The 14,934-nt window shown below is 31.2% G+C and overlaps 1 protein-coding gene across 8 annotated transcripts in view; it reads left to right on the plus strand.

The window, feature by feature from the left end:
- The window catches only part of LOC145239883 (syntaxin-binding protein 5-like), a 678,091-nt gene extending 663,912 nt beyond the window's left edge, over positions 1 to 14,179 (plus strand). For 6 of the 8 annotated variants that reach the window (XM_080103495.1, XM_080103497.1, XM_080103499.1 and 3 more), the window contains 4 exons: positions 983 to 1,078; positions 2,026 to 2,150; positions 7,371 to 7,492; positions 12,536 to 13,443. In XM_080103495.1, the coding sequence (XP_079959621.1) occupies positions 983 to 1,078; positions 2,026 to 2,150; positions 7,371 to 7,492; positions 12,536 to 12,673 (481 nt within the window). In that variant the 3' untranslated portion in view covers positions 12,674 to 13,443. Of the gene's footprint in view, positions 1 to 982; positions 1,079 to 2,025; positions 2,151 to 7,370; positions 7,493 to 12,535 lie in introns of all 8 variants that reach the window. The other 2 variants (XM_080103493.1, XM_080103494.1) reach the window with 1 other exon arrangement.
- The last annotated feature ends 755 nt before the right edge of the window (positions 14,180 to 14,934 follow it).

The following is a 14,934-nucleotide window of genomic DNA, read 5'->3' on the forward strand; positions in this document are numbered from 1 at the left end:
GTTGTGGCAATGTAAGTTTTGAATCCCTTGTTGCCAGTGTTGTGGCAATGTAAGTTTTGAATCCCTTGTTGCCAGTGTTGTGGCAATGTAAGTTTTGAATCCCTTGTTGCCAGTGTTGTGGCAATGTAAGTTTTGAATCCCTTGTTGCCAGTGTTGTGGCAATGTAAGTTTTGAATCCCTTGTTGCTAGTGTTGTGGCAATGTAAGTTTTGTATCCCTTGTCGCCAGTGTTGTGGCAATGTAAGTTTTGTATCCCTTGTTGCCAGTGTTGTGGCAATGTAAGTTTTGTATCCCTTGTCGCCAGTGTTGTGGCAATGTAAGTTTTGTATCCCTTGTCGCCAGTGTTGTGGCAATGTAAGTTTTGTATCCCTTGTCGCCAGTGTTGTGGCAATGTAAGTTTTGTATCCCTTGTCGCCAGTGTTGTGGCAATATAAGTTTTGAATCCCTTGTTGCCAGTGTTGTGGGAATGTAAGTTTTGAATCCCTTGTTGCCAGTGTTGTGGGAATGTAAGTTTTGAATCCCTTGTTGCTAGTGTTGTGGCCTTGCAGGTCACGAAGACAAACACATTTAGTTATGGTATAATCAACAAAAAGTGTATTACAGAAATATGTGTTCTGATTCTGGGGCCATAACTGCTACAATGTTGAGATGTATCTTTGTCTTGGTAAGTCCATTTATTCCTGAAATAGGTAGATCAGCCTATGCCATAACAGTAAGGATAATAGTTATGTAAAGATGCTAGTGACATTGGAATGTTTATGGAACAGCAAAATGTTATTTAATTTCAGAAACACAAGATGAATGTTGTCTGGACTTCAATCTATGGAAATTTTATAATCTGTTAAAATAATTCCATTATTTATAAAAGTATTTATTTCTAAGATTTTCATTGTCTGAAGAAAAAAAACAATAAGTGATGATGTATTTGTGAGAATAATTTGTGTTTGATAATTTACGAATTACCTTTTTTTTTTTTTTTTCAGAGTCGCACGGACTTTCTGTTTCAGCAACAATGGCCATGCTATGTATCTTTGCACTCCAACAGAACTTCAAAAAATCACATATTCAGCAGAACAGAGGTAAATACTGCATTATAATAATGTGTTATGCATATCTTTATCAATTATCTGGAACACGTCATTAAATAAAATACAGAAAATATTTGTAAAGAGCAATCAGCTATCGGCAGATGACAAGTTTCAATGAAATCATGAAAGTTATTGCAATAAGAAAATTTTTTTAAATTGAAAATGAATTACAGTAGCAGTAAAAGAACCCACCGCCACCCCCTAAAGATTTACCGAAAATAAATATTGACAGAAAACCTTTTAAAGTATTAAAAAAAAGACCCCCTCAAATAAATAAAAAGATTTCTTGAAAACAAAAAAAAAAATGATTAAAAACTTAACTCTTTGGAAAAGAAAAGAAATTCATTGTCATAAGAAAATATTTAGTTGCAAGTTTTCTTGTAAGTAAAAAAAAGAAAAATTATTTATTTGTAATTTTTCTTGAAAAAGAAACTTTTTTAATACTTTCTTGGACAAAAATACTTTTTTAGACTGAAAAAATGTTTTCTTTCAGTTTTATTTGAAAACTTCCCTTGCAAAAAAAAAAAAAAAAAGAAAAAAAACTTTTTATATAAATTTTTTTTCTATATATAATTACAATAACTGTTTTCTCTTTTTATAGTTTTTTTTAAATTTATTTATTATAGTTTTTTTTTGTTTGTTTTGTCCTAGGTAGTCTTCACGTCAGTTTTTTCTGGCTGCTTATGTAACCATGCCGGAAAATGCAGATATGAAATTTGACCAGATTTTGGATGAGTCCTTATTAAATTTGGATCATTTTTTGATTGTCGCTGGTGAAAAAACAAATGAACACATTATTTTTTATAAGATAGTTGCTTCAAGACGGGTGTAGTTATGTTTAATTCTGATAGTTTTAAATTTTATAATTTTGTTTTTTGTTAAAACTGCCAACAATTACTTATGTGTTTTTTTTTTTGTTTTTTTTTTGTTTTTTTCAGACAAAATCTCAGTGAAATGCTTGGTGATTTGTTCCTGCCATGTGAAACTCCTGAAGCACCTAAACAGGGATTTTTCAAAAATTTATTCGGAGGCGGTCCTGTTACTGTGGATAGGGAAGAACTCTGTAAGCAGCTTTCTTCCCAAAAATGCTTACTCACATAATTTCCTTTTTCTCTACATTGACTTGACTAAAAAAAAAAGAAAAAAAAAACGATTTGCATTTTAATCAAGTTGTACTCACAGTGTTGCCCAGTCATTTGTTTTTTTTTATAATTTTGTTTGTACATTTTTAAACTTAACGTAAACAACTATTATCTTCAATTTAAAATGATTATCTCCCTTGTTGATTTTTACTTTTGGTGATTATTGAAAAATATTTCATACTAATAGTTGTCTGGGCTGCATTAGGTTATTTTTAAAATAAATTTTGTTGAAGTACATTATTATACTACCAATAACATAGTACAAGAACAATTTAGAATTGAAGAGTCAGGAGTAAAATTTGATTTGCCAGCCTAGATGCTATTTAGGTTGGACTTTGAAAATCTAACAAGATAACTCTATATAATTGTTATAAAATACCGTTTTAATCAAACATTTATTAGAATAGATATAAATTATTTCTGAATAATTTAAGACGGGTATATCAGCAACAGAGATTATGTGCATTTAGCAATTTAAACTTTTTCTATTATCAAATTGAACTGAAAAATTATGTAGAAAATATTGAATATTTGCTAAAAAAAAAAAAAAAAATGTCACTTTATTTTTTGTGTATAGTTTAAAAGAGAAAATTATCTCCCTTGTCTTGATTTGTTTGAAAGTCAGAGTCCAATCTCTAGATTGAAAAACAATCAATATTAAAATGTGTCTTTAGAGCCAAATAGTTTTAACAAATATATTGGTCTACTTGTATGAGATCTAATATTTGAAACCTAAATATTTTTAAAACGTTCTGCAATTGGTGCATTACGATCTCATTAGCTAAAGTTGGTAAGGATGCCTGTGTATGTAATTGTGAAGCATGTTTCTTTTGAGTCGGCACTGCTTAATTTAGTGGAAAGGAAAATCCAAGACAACTGAAAGCAAAGCCGAGATAAGCGGATAGCACTTGCAGCACCTTGTATCCTAAATGGTCACCCATTTTAGTACTGACTATACTCAACATGCTTAACTTCTGTGATTTAATGAGAACCGGTGTGTCAGAGACACCATAAACATACATGTATACTTACATACATACATACTATCATGAAAATAAAGATAAAAAGTTAAAATTTAAAAATTTATTGCACACATTTAAAATTGGATAAATATGAACCTATTTACATACACAAAATATGTAAACAGACGAATATATATATATATATATTTGTGTTCCTGTCTGTCTGTCTGTTCACAATTTTATTAATATATACAAAAGGCCAAGACTTTATTATTTCATTCATTCCTATATATAGTATGATTCTTGCAAAATATACGATTAAGAGGTAACCTCATTTGCATATCACACTAAGGAAAATCGACTTTATTTAATAGCGGTATGTTATTATTTATACTGAGAGAATTGTTTTAAATGTTCTATTTAAGTTTGTTATTTAAATTTGATTTATATTGGTAACATATTTAATTTAATTTATTTTTACCGACATCGATTTATTTTTTTTTATAAATCAATTTATTTCCCCTGGGAACTAACTTTGTTGTTTTTGTTTTCTTTTTCGGCAGGTGGATAATCAAACCAAAAATAATTTACACAAACTTTCAAGCATTATTTTTGGAATTAGTTTAAATAAAATAATTTCCAGACTAAGGGATAGGATTGATATATATAGCTTGCTTGAAGCATTGTGTGGGATGGGTATGTAGTAATGAAATAGTAATAGTAAAATAATTTCCAACGTGATTTCGCAATTAACGTTGTGGCCCAGTGTATTTTTATTTTAAAATAAACAAACAATCCAATTCAACTACGATTCTTTATTTTTAAAAACAAAAAAAAATTTTCATTTACATTTTTTTACCAGTTTTTTTTTTCTTCACCTTTTTTTTGACATCATAACTGCTAATGTTTTTTTCTTTGAATAACACAATAGGTTATAACTCACTTTTTATAACATAAAAACGTGTATTTCGGTTAACATAAATTCTACTAAGATATTTTTGAAACTGAATTATTTACAGTTTATTTTTGTTGCAACAAACCGTAAGCATATCTTTCTAGACTGAGGCAACATAAAAGAAATTCGCTTAAACTGGTATATAGTCATAAAAAGGTGCTCAATATCCGGAGAATAGTTTCTCTTTGTATCCCTTATGCTGAAATATCTGGTAGAGAGTTTGTCACATACTTTTTCTTTTGGGGGAGAGGGGGGGATTCATTTTCGTGTTTTTCATCCGTTCTTTTATTTTTGAAATTTTTGTTGGGGTAATGATGGAGTTGACAGATAATAAAAACTGCTCAATATCCTTAGTATAGCAGGTGTGTCCAAACCAAACATGTTGACCCTGGCAACATTGGGTATCCATGCTAGTCTATGTATATTTATATGTACATATATTTTTGGCAGGGGTGGGGTCCAGCTTCGAGCAACAAAAAGTGCTCAATATCTGGAGAATAGCTTATTCTCTTTGTATCCATTCTGCCGAAATATCTGCTGGAGAGGGTATCATGTACTTCTTTTTGGGGGCGATTACATTTACATGTTTTTATCCGTTCTTTTATTTTTGAAATTGTTGTGGGGGTATCGACGTTGCCCACGATGAAAATGATTATTATCCTTTGTATAGCAGGTTTGTTCCAAACGGAACTTCATGTCGACCCGGGCATCGCCAGGTATCCATGCTAATATATATATATATATATATATATATATATACACACAAATACCTGCATCTTGATGTGTAGATGATATATACATACATGTGTATAGATATCAGTTCATACAAATATTAAAAATGAGCATATGTTTACAAATGCAAATCCTAAGTTGTGAAGTGCATAGGTACAGATACAAAACCTGATACGCATACATGTACATATACATACATGTTCAGGAATAGAAAACAGCCTATTGAAGAAATGATAATTTGCATTTTTACAGTTAGGAGGTTTTTTTTTTTTTTTATACCTTTTGTTCTGTTTTAGCTAGGACAGTAATTGCAAAAGGAAAACTGACAGAACTCCTCTTCGCTAACCCTGTAATTCGCTCCAACAAATCTCTGTAATCCGGAAAGAGAAACTGATGAAACTCCTCTTCACTTAACGACCATAATTCGCTCCAACAAATCTCAGCTTTAATGTTTTCTCGAAGCAATCAAGCACTCAATTGTCTACCTTCGCCAATGCATCCCTCTTAAACCAGCTATTCTCCTCGTATGCAAATTAATGGCAAACATAAAAGAAATCCAGCTACAAACACAAGTTCTTTACTTTTTTCTTTCCCTGATCCCTGCACCTTACATGCCAAATAGATGCTCTTTCACTTGTATGTGTATTTTCTTATATTAGAAGGGCTTGTTCTTGGCTAATATTAGGAATGAAAATAAGCCAGGAACAAGCTCTAGCTTAAATAGAACAAAGAGTATAAAAAAAACGATACTGGTAACCTTAAAAAATGCCAATCAGTACCCTCTTCAACAAAAAATGTTTGTCATTCTCTTTAGTATACCTTGCAAGTATTTCCACTAAAGAAAATCCAATATAGATAATAAAGTCTACGTAGATAGTGCAGAAGGTACATTCAATTGAATCATGGCATAAATGTCATTTAAATGTGTAACAGACAAAAACAAATGATATTCAAATTCACAGACCATTGAAAATGTCATTTTTAACTTGTTTTTACAATGGAAATGCCATTTTAAATTTAAATGAAACATTCTTACAGGTGGAACATGTCCAGCAATAGAGATGTTCTACTTTATATCCTATATCTGTCAATTTTCAGTCTACAGACTTGAGATTGACATAAGGGGTATTGAGATTTGGGAAAATCTTTTTAATCGGTTTTCAGACAGAAATTTTGCTATCAAGGAGTCGAAGTTCAACGATACCAAACTCCTCTGCCAATTTTGGATCTAAACACTTGAAATTTTAGATGTAGGTTACTTGGATATGGATCAAACTTTATAATTTGATTTGAGCCCAAAACAATAAATGTTAAGGGGTCAAAATTGGGGTCAGTTAAAAAAAAAATGACCTTTGCGGTCTCTACCAAATTACTCAGCCAATTTTTGGTCAACATTTGAAATTTTACATAAAATGTATTCAGACATAGGGCAAGCTTTTTAATTGTTTTTTGGCCGAAAATTTGGCTGCCAAGGGGTCAAAGTTCAAAAGATTTTACCTTTGCAGTCTCTAGCAAACTATTCAGCCAATTTTGGGTCTAAACATTTGAAATTTTACATAAAGGGTATTCAGACATGCAACAAGCTTTTTAATCCGTTTCTCTCTCTCTTTGGGATAGTGTTCTAAAAGAGTCTCTATTCTAATAGGCCATGCACTGTTAAATCAAACTCCAACTCTTGTCCTATCACCACAATATTGTATCCTTGTTTTTGTTTTACAAGTACTTTAATGGTACGTGCTCTGATGAATTCATTGCACTTGTGCCTCTTTGACATGCATACTCCTGACAAGCAACAAAATCCCACCCCTCGTAGCATTGGTGCCCCTCAACGTAAATACCCCCAACCAACCTGACAGGCAGCAAAATCTCACCTCTTCACTGTACAGGTCCCTTGATGCTGGGGAGCTTTTTACTCTGAAAGTTCCTTCCCTCAAACTGCTAGACTTTGGAATTTCCTTCCTGTATCCTGCTTCATCAATTGTACTAACTTGCAAAAATTTAAATACGATGTGAACAAACTTCTCGCTACTCAACTCCCTACTTAGTGTGTCTGTGGGCATGGTCTTTAGTTCACAGTAGTCTCATGTCTTAGTGGCAATTTGCTTTGTTTGAATTGAATACGTTCTTTTAAAAACAAATCATCTTTACTGAGTTCATTTCAGTGATTAAAATTTTGTTCCAAATTGAATCAAGACTATGGAGTTGCTTCCCAGCTGATTATAATATGGTAATTTTCAAGTCTAATGTAAATAAGTTCTTGTTAACCCTTCCTCTTATATAATTAAACCCTACTCAAGTTTCATCATTACTAATCACCCCAGTGTTGTTTCAGCATGGCTGCAGGGCCTTGATAAGCAGTGATCTCCCAAGTAAAAAAAAAAAATCATTCTGCCGGATAAATCCTCTTGTAAAGATGCTCATATACATGTTAAAAACATTCTTCTAAATCTGTTGCACTCCCATTGGTTAAACACAATTTGCTGTCATTTCAGTTGGCGAGACCAGTGGCAAGGCAGCAAAAGGAATGGCCAAGGTTATTGCTGGCTCTGGCGGTATGCATCATCTAACGGCCCAGTCTACTTCGGTGGGAGGTGAGGTAGCCCGTACCAAGCAGGTAAGAAAGTTTAGTTTGTTTTTTGGGAGGGGGGGGGTGCACACACTTTAGGCATCTTTTAATAAATAATTCCATTTCAAATTTTAATGAAAGAAAATTAAATAAAAAATATTATATATAATATATTATATAATTATTTTTAAAACAGTAATTTACGTACATGCATATTTCAAGGTAACTACCTCTTGTTTGCGTAGCTTGACTGTTTCTAGGAATTGAACCCCAAGACCATGTGTATCACAGTCCGGCGTGTTAACCGTTCCACCATGGCTTTACTGTTTATTTTTATCGCTTATAAATTTTAAATTTGTTGTTGTTTTTTTAAACGATAAATACATATATATATATATATATACACTTATATAAGTACATAGGTTTAATAAAGTATTTTGAGAAACACTTTAGTAAGCATAAAAACATTTCTTATTCAGAAAGTAAACACAAATAGAGGTGAAAATCCTTCATCTGCAAAGTTTTGGAAAAATACTTTCGTTCTCATCAGGAGAGAGGAGTTAGCAAAATGCGTAAATAAATTTTGCTTGTAAAGCATTTAATGAAACTAGGTATGAAATGGATCATAGTAGCGTGAAAATGAAATATAGAACTATGAAACGGGTGGAGAGGGGTGAAAAGAAAAAATGGTTTCACGTGAGAGGGTGTTCCCATGGTTAATGAGTACTATGTTTTTAATTATATAAACATTGGAATTTATTCCAACTATAATAAAGAATGAATGAGAAATGTTAGGTTAGCACATGTAGGACACTTAAGGTAACAGGTTTAGTTAGTCTACAGGGAAGGTCAAGGAAAGCATTGGAAAGGATGATATGGATAGATTTGAGAAAAGGATAAATACTTGTAAAAACTGCCAAACACATGCCAGCATGTAAAATGAACGTTAAATCGAATATGATAATATATACCTTACTGCTTTTGTTATTCGTATACTTGTTTGTGTAATACAATTAATGATTAATTTAATACACAAAGCTGGAAATAATCAAAGAAAATTAGAAGTGAAATTTGTACGTCAATGGAATCTGTGCTTTTGAAAGAGGGACTATCTGAAGCGGGAGTGGGTTTGTCTTTGACTGCTTAAGATAACAAATGCATAGTAGAAAGAAAGCTGAATTTGTACAAACAGCTGAGTTCTACAATAAATTTTTACTGCCAGTGTAACACTGAACTGCTCATATTATCTACAAAAACATACTGGCAAGAAAAACATGATACCTAATATACTCTGTTTTGGTGCTCAGTGCAAATTCAGATACTTCCGATTTTGATAAAATTTAAAACAAAGATGTCATTTGATAAATATTTCAAAAATTTTATTTTACTTTCAAGTATTTTAAGTACATTGCTCAATTTGTTGTCAACGGGTTGTTGGGTCAACTAATTCGTTGTCCTGTTCATCATCAAATGAGAGAATTGATCCGAAACATTTTCCCTCTTATTCGACTACCCAATCAGCATAAATGTATGGATTTTGTTCAAAATGGGAATAAGAATTCTAGATATAAGAATTATTAAAATATCTTGGTGTTAATTTTTTGTAAGGGAGCATAAATATAGTGTAATCTGTTCTTTTATATGAATTAATTTTCATCTCAAGTCATAAATACCTATCCCAGAATAGATATTTTATTAGTCTGTGTGTTTGTTAATTTCCCATTGTTTTTTATTAGCTGTTATTACAAGGTGGAAATGATTCTTATTTATATTTGAATGCCTACTAGACACTATCGTCATGACCATCGTCATAGATGGCCTGTCAGCTGAAAAATGACGTCATCGCCATAGGTCCTAGCAAGCAAGATAAGTGGAACACAGACTGTCGATAATGAGCAAATATATTTTACAGAAAGCGTTAGAAAACTTCAAAATTGGATTAAAAAAGATAAACATGATACTTTGTACTGAAACTCATCCAATATTAAAAATAAAAATATTAATAATAAAAAACAAATTGAAAGGGAGAAAAGTTGTTAAAAAGTTTAAAAAGAAAAGGAATACGATTTGATTTGTATGTAACTGAAGTTTATTCAATAGAAATAAATATTTTTTAAATCAAAAAAAGAATATTTTAAAAATCAAAACTGAAAAACAAACGATAAATTAGTTTAACTGAAATATGAACAATAAATTGGTTTAACTGAAATATGAACAATAAATTGGTTTAACTGAAATATGAACAATAAATTGGTTTAACTGAAATATGAACAATAAATTGGTTTAACTGAAATACGAACAATAAATTGGTTTAACTGAATAACGAACAATAAATTGGTTTAACTGAATAACGAACAATATATTGGCTTAACTGAATAATGAACAATATATTGGTTTAACTGAATAACGAACAATATATTGGTTTAACTGAATAATGAACAATAAGTTAAAAATTAAATTCAAACAAATGTTAGTATAAACAAAGTTACTAAGGCAGTAATATTTCAAACATTGAATATTAAAACTTTTCAAAAATCTGTTGTAGAATTTAATTAAAAGTTTGAATTTTTCTTTTTCTGATATTTTTTTTTTTACTAATATTGTCATTCTCTTTGCGGCAAAAATTGTTTATAAGGGAATTCAATGAACTCCATATCAGCATTTTTTCAATTTGCTGAATAGTGTGACCCTCATCACAAGAGTCAACATGAAATAATCGATTTTGATCAGCCAAAATATTTAAAGTTATGTACATGGCTAATTTTCTCTGATGAATCGAATGTAAAAAAGAAGCGCATTTTGTAAGTTTGTTTATAACTATATAATTATATAAGATAAAATTATTAGTTATATCATTTGGGTATAGCAGAGAACCTCTGTTAATACCCTGAAAGTAGCTGTTTAATTCAGTTATTTCTTCAACAGCCTTTCTCCCGGATATTAAATTTTTGCAGTTATTGCATTTCAGTTTTTTGAAAACTGCATGACAGCAATAACCTGCTAAGTATAATATAACAGGAAGTACTTCCTTGTATTGATTAACATCATCTTCTGTTACATCTATGTTAAATTTATAAACATGTATAACATGTTATAACAGATAATACCTTAAACCCTATATCTTCTAAGCCAATTATTACATGTTTAATTATGTCAAATAAGTTCTCAGCTAGAAGACATTTAGTTGGCATAACATGCACAACATCCTTATATTGTGAGAATACACTGCTAAGCATAAAAGCAAATGCACTTGTGGCAGGTTCATTGCTGTTGTTAGCTAAGCCAACAATATAATATACATGAGAAAATTATCGTGTTGCTCAATGACAGGATTCATAGAAGTTGATAAGGTTAATCTTCGAATGGTTGAATAGCATGGTAAAATTACATTTTTAGTGTCTGTACCCTCTAGGGGAGCAGTTGTATAATAAGGAAGAAAATACCATCGTTAAATTTTTATAGAAAAGTGATCCCCCATTTTTTAAAACTAACATTTCTTCATATCTTGGAAACTACTCGTTTGCCGTAATTTTAAACATTATTTTCGTTTACAGCGCCACTAGCAGTATCAGAATTTTTGGGGAATTTTTGACAACCCTAACACAAAACTGCGAATAACATATGCAAAACTCGTAATTTCTCCGTTTAAAGTGGGTTGTTTATTTTCTTTATGGAATATACTTCTAAAATAAACTATTAAAATTGTTTAAAAAATAATAGAAATATAATTTTTTTATTGCCGGCATTTTGTAAACATTTTTTTTTAAATAAAAAATATTTCTATTATTTTTTTAAACAATTTTAATAGTTTATTTTGGAAGTATATTCTCCAAAATTCTGACACCTAAAGGGCCACGACATTTACCACAAATAATTATTAATAAGCTTTTAGGATAACAAAATCGGTCATAAACTTTAAAAAAAAGTTTAATCTATTTCACGCTGATATAAATATTGCACAGTAAAATAGTTGAACTAAAAAAATAAATGATTTTTCTTATTTAGAATTATTTAAACAAGGAATTCCGTTTTTACAATATCGCTTTTATTAAATTGTTAGGTGAAACTACATAATATTTTCACCATACTCCCCATTTTAAATAAGTTTCTAAATAATAATTTATTATTTCAGCACATAACTTAAATTACATGTAAAATTTAATGTTTATATACATACTTTCATTTTTATTTTAAAATACGTTCTAAAAAAATAAATAAATAAATGAAAAAAAGGCGCTTTTTTTCTTTTTTTTTTTTTTTAAATAACTCCAACATTTTAACACTTATTCTGGTATATTTAGATGGAGTAAAATCCTTTCTTTTTATTGCATTAATCCACTGGTAAATTATTTCCTTTTTTGGGGGGAATGAAAACACGGTAACTTTTGGTCCATTTTCGTAGTTACCTCGGCATTTTTGGAACTATACATCTCGACGGCATGTTTAAATTTATTTAACCTCCAAAACTTTAAACCAACTTCTGGTTTAGTCATGAGACACGTGACCAAATTTCAACAGACCGATATTCATGACGTCACCAGACTAAATTATAGTTGTCGCTAGGCCATCATATTATGGTAGCCACGTTATCGTCGAGGGTCTAAGGTCTCTCTGTACAGAGGTTTGTCAGAAAAACCTGGCATGAGGATACTTTTCCCTTTAAGTAAACCCTGACCAAAAATTCAAAATCACATAGTATTCGCTGCACAAATAAGATCTTCTCACTATGGTTAACCCACGTTAGCTTTTATGAGGAATGGTGCACCTTCTCCAAGTGATTTTACCTCAAATAACAATACTAAGCTGGATACTCCACCAGATTAAATAAATTCTTGTTCTAGAATCCAGTAAGACCCAAAGACCACAAGAAATATATTGGGAAAGCAAAATAATGTTCCCAATCTCTTTACTAACTCAATGTTTAAGAGGTAAATGAGAACTTAATGGAATATTCGAATATCTATGTATCTCTTATAGAGATCAAATGTTAGATCCAGGAAGGGGGCCCCTTGATTTCTGAAAACTTCGACTAATATATAATTATTTAAACTGCTGATCTGTTTAATATTTCTTTTTTCTTTTTCATTTTAGCTATTCCATGAACGTGGAGAGAAGCTGGAAGGTTTAGATGACCGGACACAACAGATGACTGCACAAGCCGAGAGCTATTCACAGTTGGCCCACCAGCTCATGCTGAAATACAAGGATAAGAAATGGTACCAGTTCTAAGTCATGGAGCTTTCCTCCATGGATGCTACTCCAGCTTTTGGCTCTGTGTTCAGGCGCAACTCCAGTTCAATGCATGTGACTCTCTACGGTTTACACTGGTGTGCTACAATAGCAGCAGAGTTTTCACCTGTGGCCAGTGACGGCCCCTTAAGTAATCACCGCCAGTTGGAATAAGACTCCCATACTCTGGCACGATGATTCCTCCATTGTAACTGTACAGATGGACAACTGCTGAGAAGACAGTTGGCTGACGTCATTGGTCACACACACAAACTCGCAGACATACACACACACAAACTTGCAAACACACACACACACACACACATTGTGGCCTCAATCAACTTCTCTGGTGATGGCAATGACATCTCCAAGAGCTATACACATAAAAAAGCAGGAGACTGTTTTTTTTTTTGTTTTTGTTTTTTTTTGCACACTCTCTCTCTCTCTCTCTCTCTCTCTCTCTCTCTCTCTCTAGACCATTATGTGAAAGAGTAAAATTAACTCTGTTGCATTCTATTGCAATTTCTTTAAATCTTTTTTGTGGGAGCAAATGCTGAATTTTTGGGAATTAGAGGGGTAAAAAATTATTTAAAAAAAAAAAAAAATTTCCTATAGATGTTAGAATTCTATCTTAAGTTTTAAAGCTGGATTCTTTTTGGTCAATTCTAAACAATTTGAAAAGACAAAAAAAAGTTTAAAAATAAAAAATTGTGTAAATGATTTGGATGACTGAATATGTATGAGTGAATTTGGAAGAAACAAAAAGAAAATTTTTAAATTAAAGAAATGTTTACAAAAATTTTGAAAATATATAAAGCAAAGATTAATAGACTCTATAAAAATATGAAATGTTTTTAAAACAAACTAAACAGAATACTATCTGCAAAAGAGAACATTATTGACAAGATGCTGAAGAAGACATTTTAATGTTGGAAGGGAAAAAAAATAATTTAATGAAAAGCTAGATCTTTTACTCAAAAATACAAACTTATGTCGTTGGTTTATGGCAGATTTTTTTTTTAAAAAACTTTCTTTTTTAAACTTTTTCTGCAGTTTCAAACAAATGAGAAAAATGGATACAATTTTTTTTTTTTTTTTTTTTGCTGAAAAGAAAAGTGTCATTTGTTTTTTTTTGTTTTAAAAAAATTAAAAAAAAACAAAACAAAAACAACAATGACATCAAACAAAGAAAGAGACTAATGTTTGAAATCTGTTAATTTCTTTTTCTTTTTTTCCCTCCATAAACTGTGTACTGGGTTTAACAAGTTCTTGTCCTTGTCTCTGCGTATTCTAAGAATTATTCATCAGCTTTTCGAGATCTCTTTGTTGATTATGGCGCTTTCAAATTCACCGAAACCGTTGTCCATGTGGAGATGGCAGTGTTGGTTCTTATGCCCCCCCCCATACACATCCACCCCACCCCCATTCCTTGACCTCCGTTCCCATTCCTTTTTGCAACTAGTTTATTTTTGTTTTGATTATTAAAAATAAATTTTCCTATTTCTTTTTTCTTTTTTTTTTTTTTTTTTTTTTTTTTACTATTATCAAGTGAAGAAACTTTAAAGATTTTTTTTTTTTTTAATGCGAAAAAAACATTTCTTTTTTTAATTATTTTTTTTTTATTATTATTTATCATATTGATCCTGGAACAAAGTTTGTTAGTGCTGCTGCTATTTTTACTGCTGCTACCACTAAAATTTTTTTTTTTTCTATCGGAAACCATGAAAAAGAGAAAAGAAGAAAAAAATGTCCACCATCACACATGCGGTCAGTCACTGCTACTCGTTCACCTGTTGCAACCACCTCCAAACTATTTTAAGCCAACCTCCTTTTAAAATTTCACTAAAAATCATTGTACAGGCGACAGAAAATGGAAAATCCAAGCACACGATTATACGGCCATCACGTGTTTTATTCTGTAAACTTACTACAGTATCAACTCGGATTAGCATCTTTTTCTTCTTCTCTAATTCCTATCACTAAATGAGCACAGTGCTATTGTGAACCCGTTAGATTCTTCCCCCTCCCCCATCCGTACCACACCCTCAAAATCTGTGTATCTGATAGCAAATGCTGTTGGGTTACATTCAGCCTCCTAACAACAATAACTTGTAAAAGACAGAAAAAAAAAACAACAAAAAAAATGACATTTGACAAATTTCTCCTCTTCTATCTCCTTTCAACATCATTCTTTTGACACTAGTTTTTCCGTCGTCATTGTCGTCGTTGTGCGTGCTTGTCTTGATTCAGCACTCTTTGGC

This window comes from Euprymna scolopes, chromosome 19 (assembly GCF_053919585.1).
Source record: "Euprymna scolopes isolate OS-2025 chromosome 19, ASM5391958v1, whole genome shotgun sequence".
Taxonomy (NCBI): Eukaryota; Metazoa; Mollusca; class Cephalopoda; order Sepiida; family Sepiolidae; genus Euprymna; species Euprymna scolopes.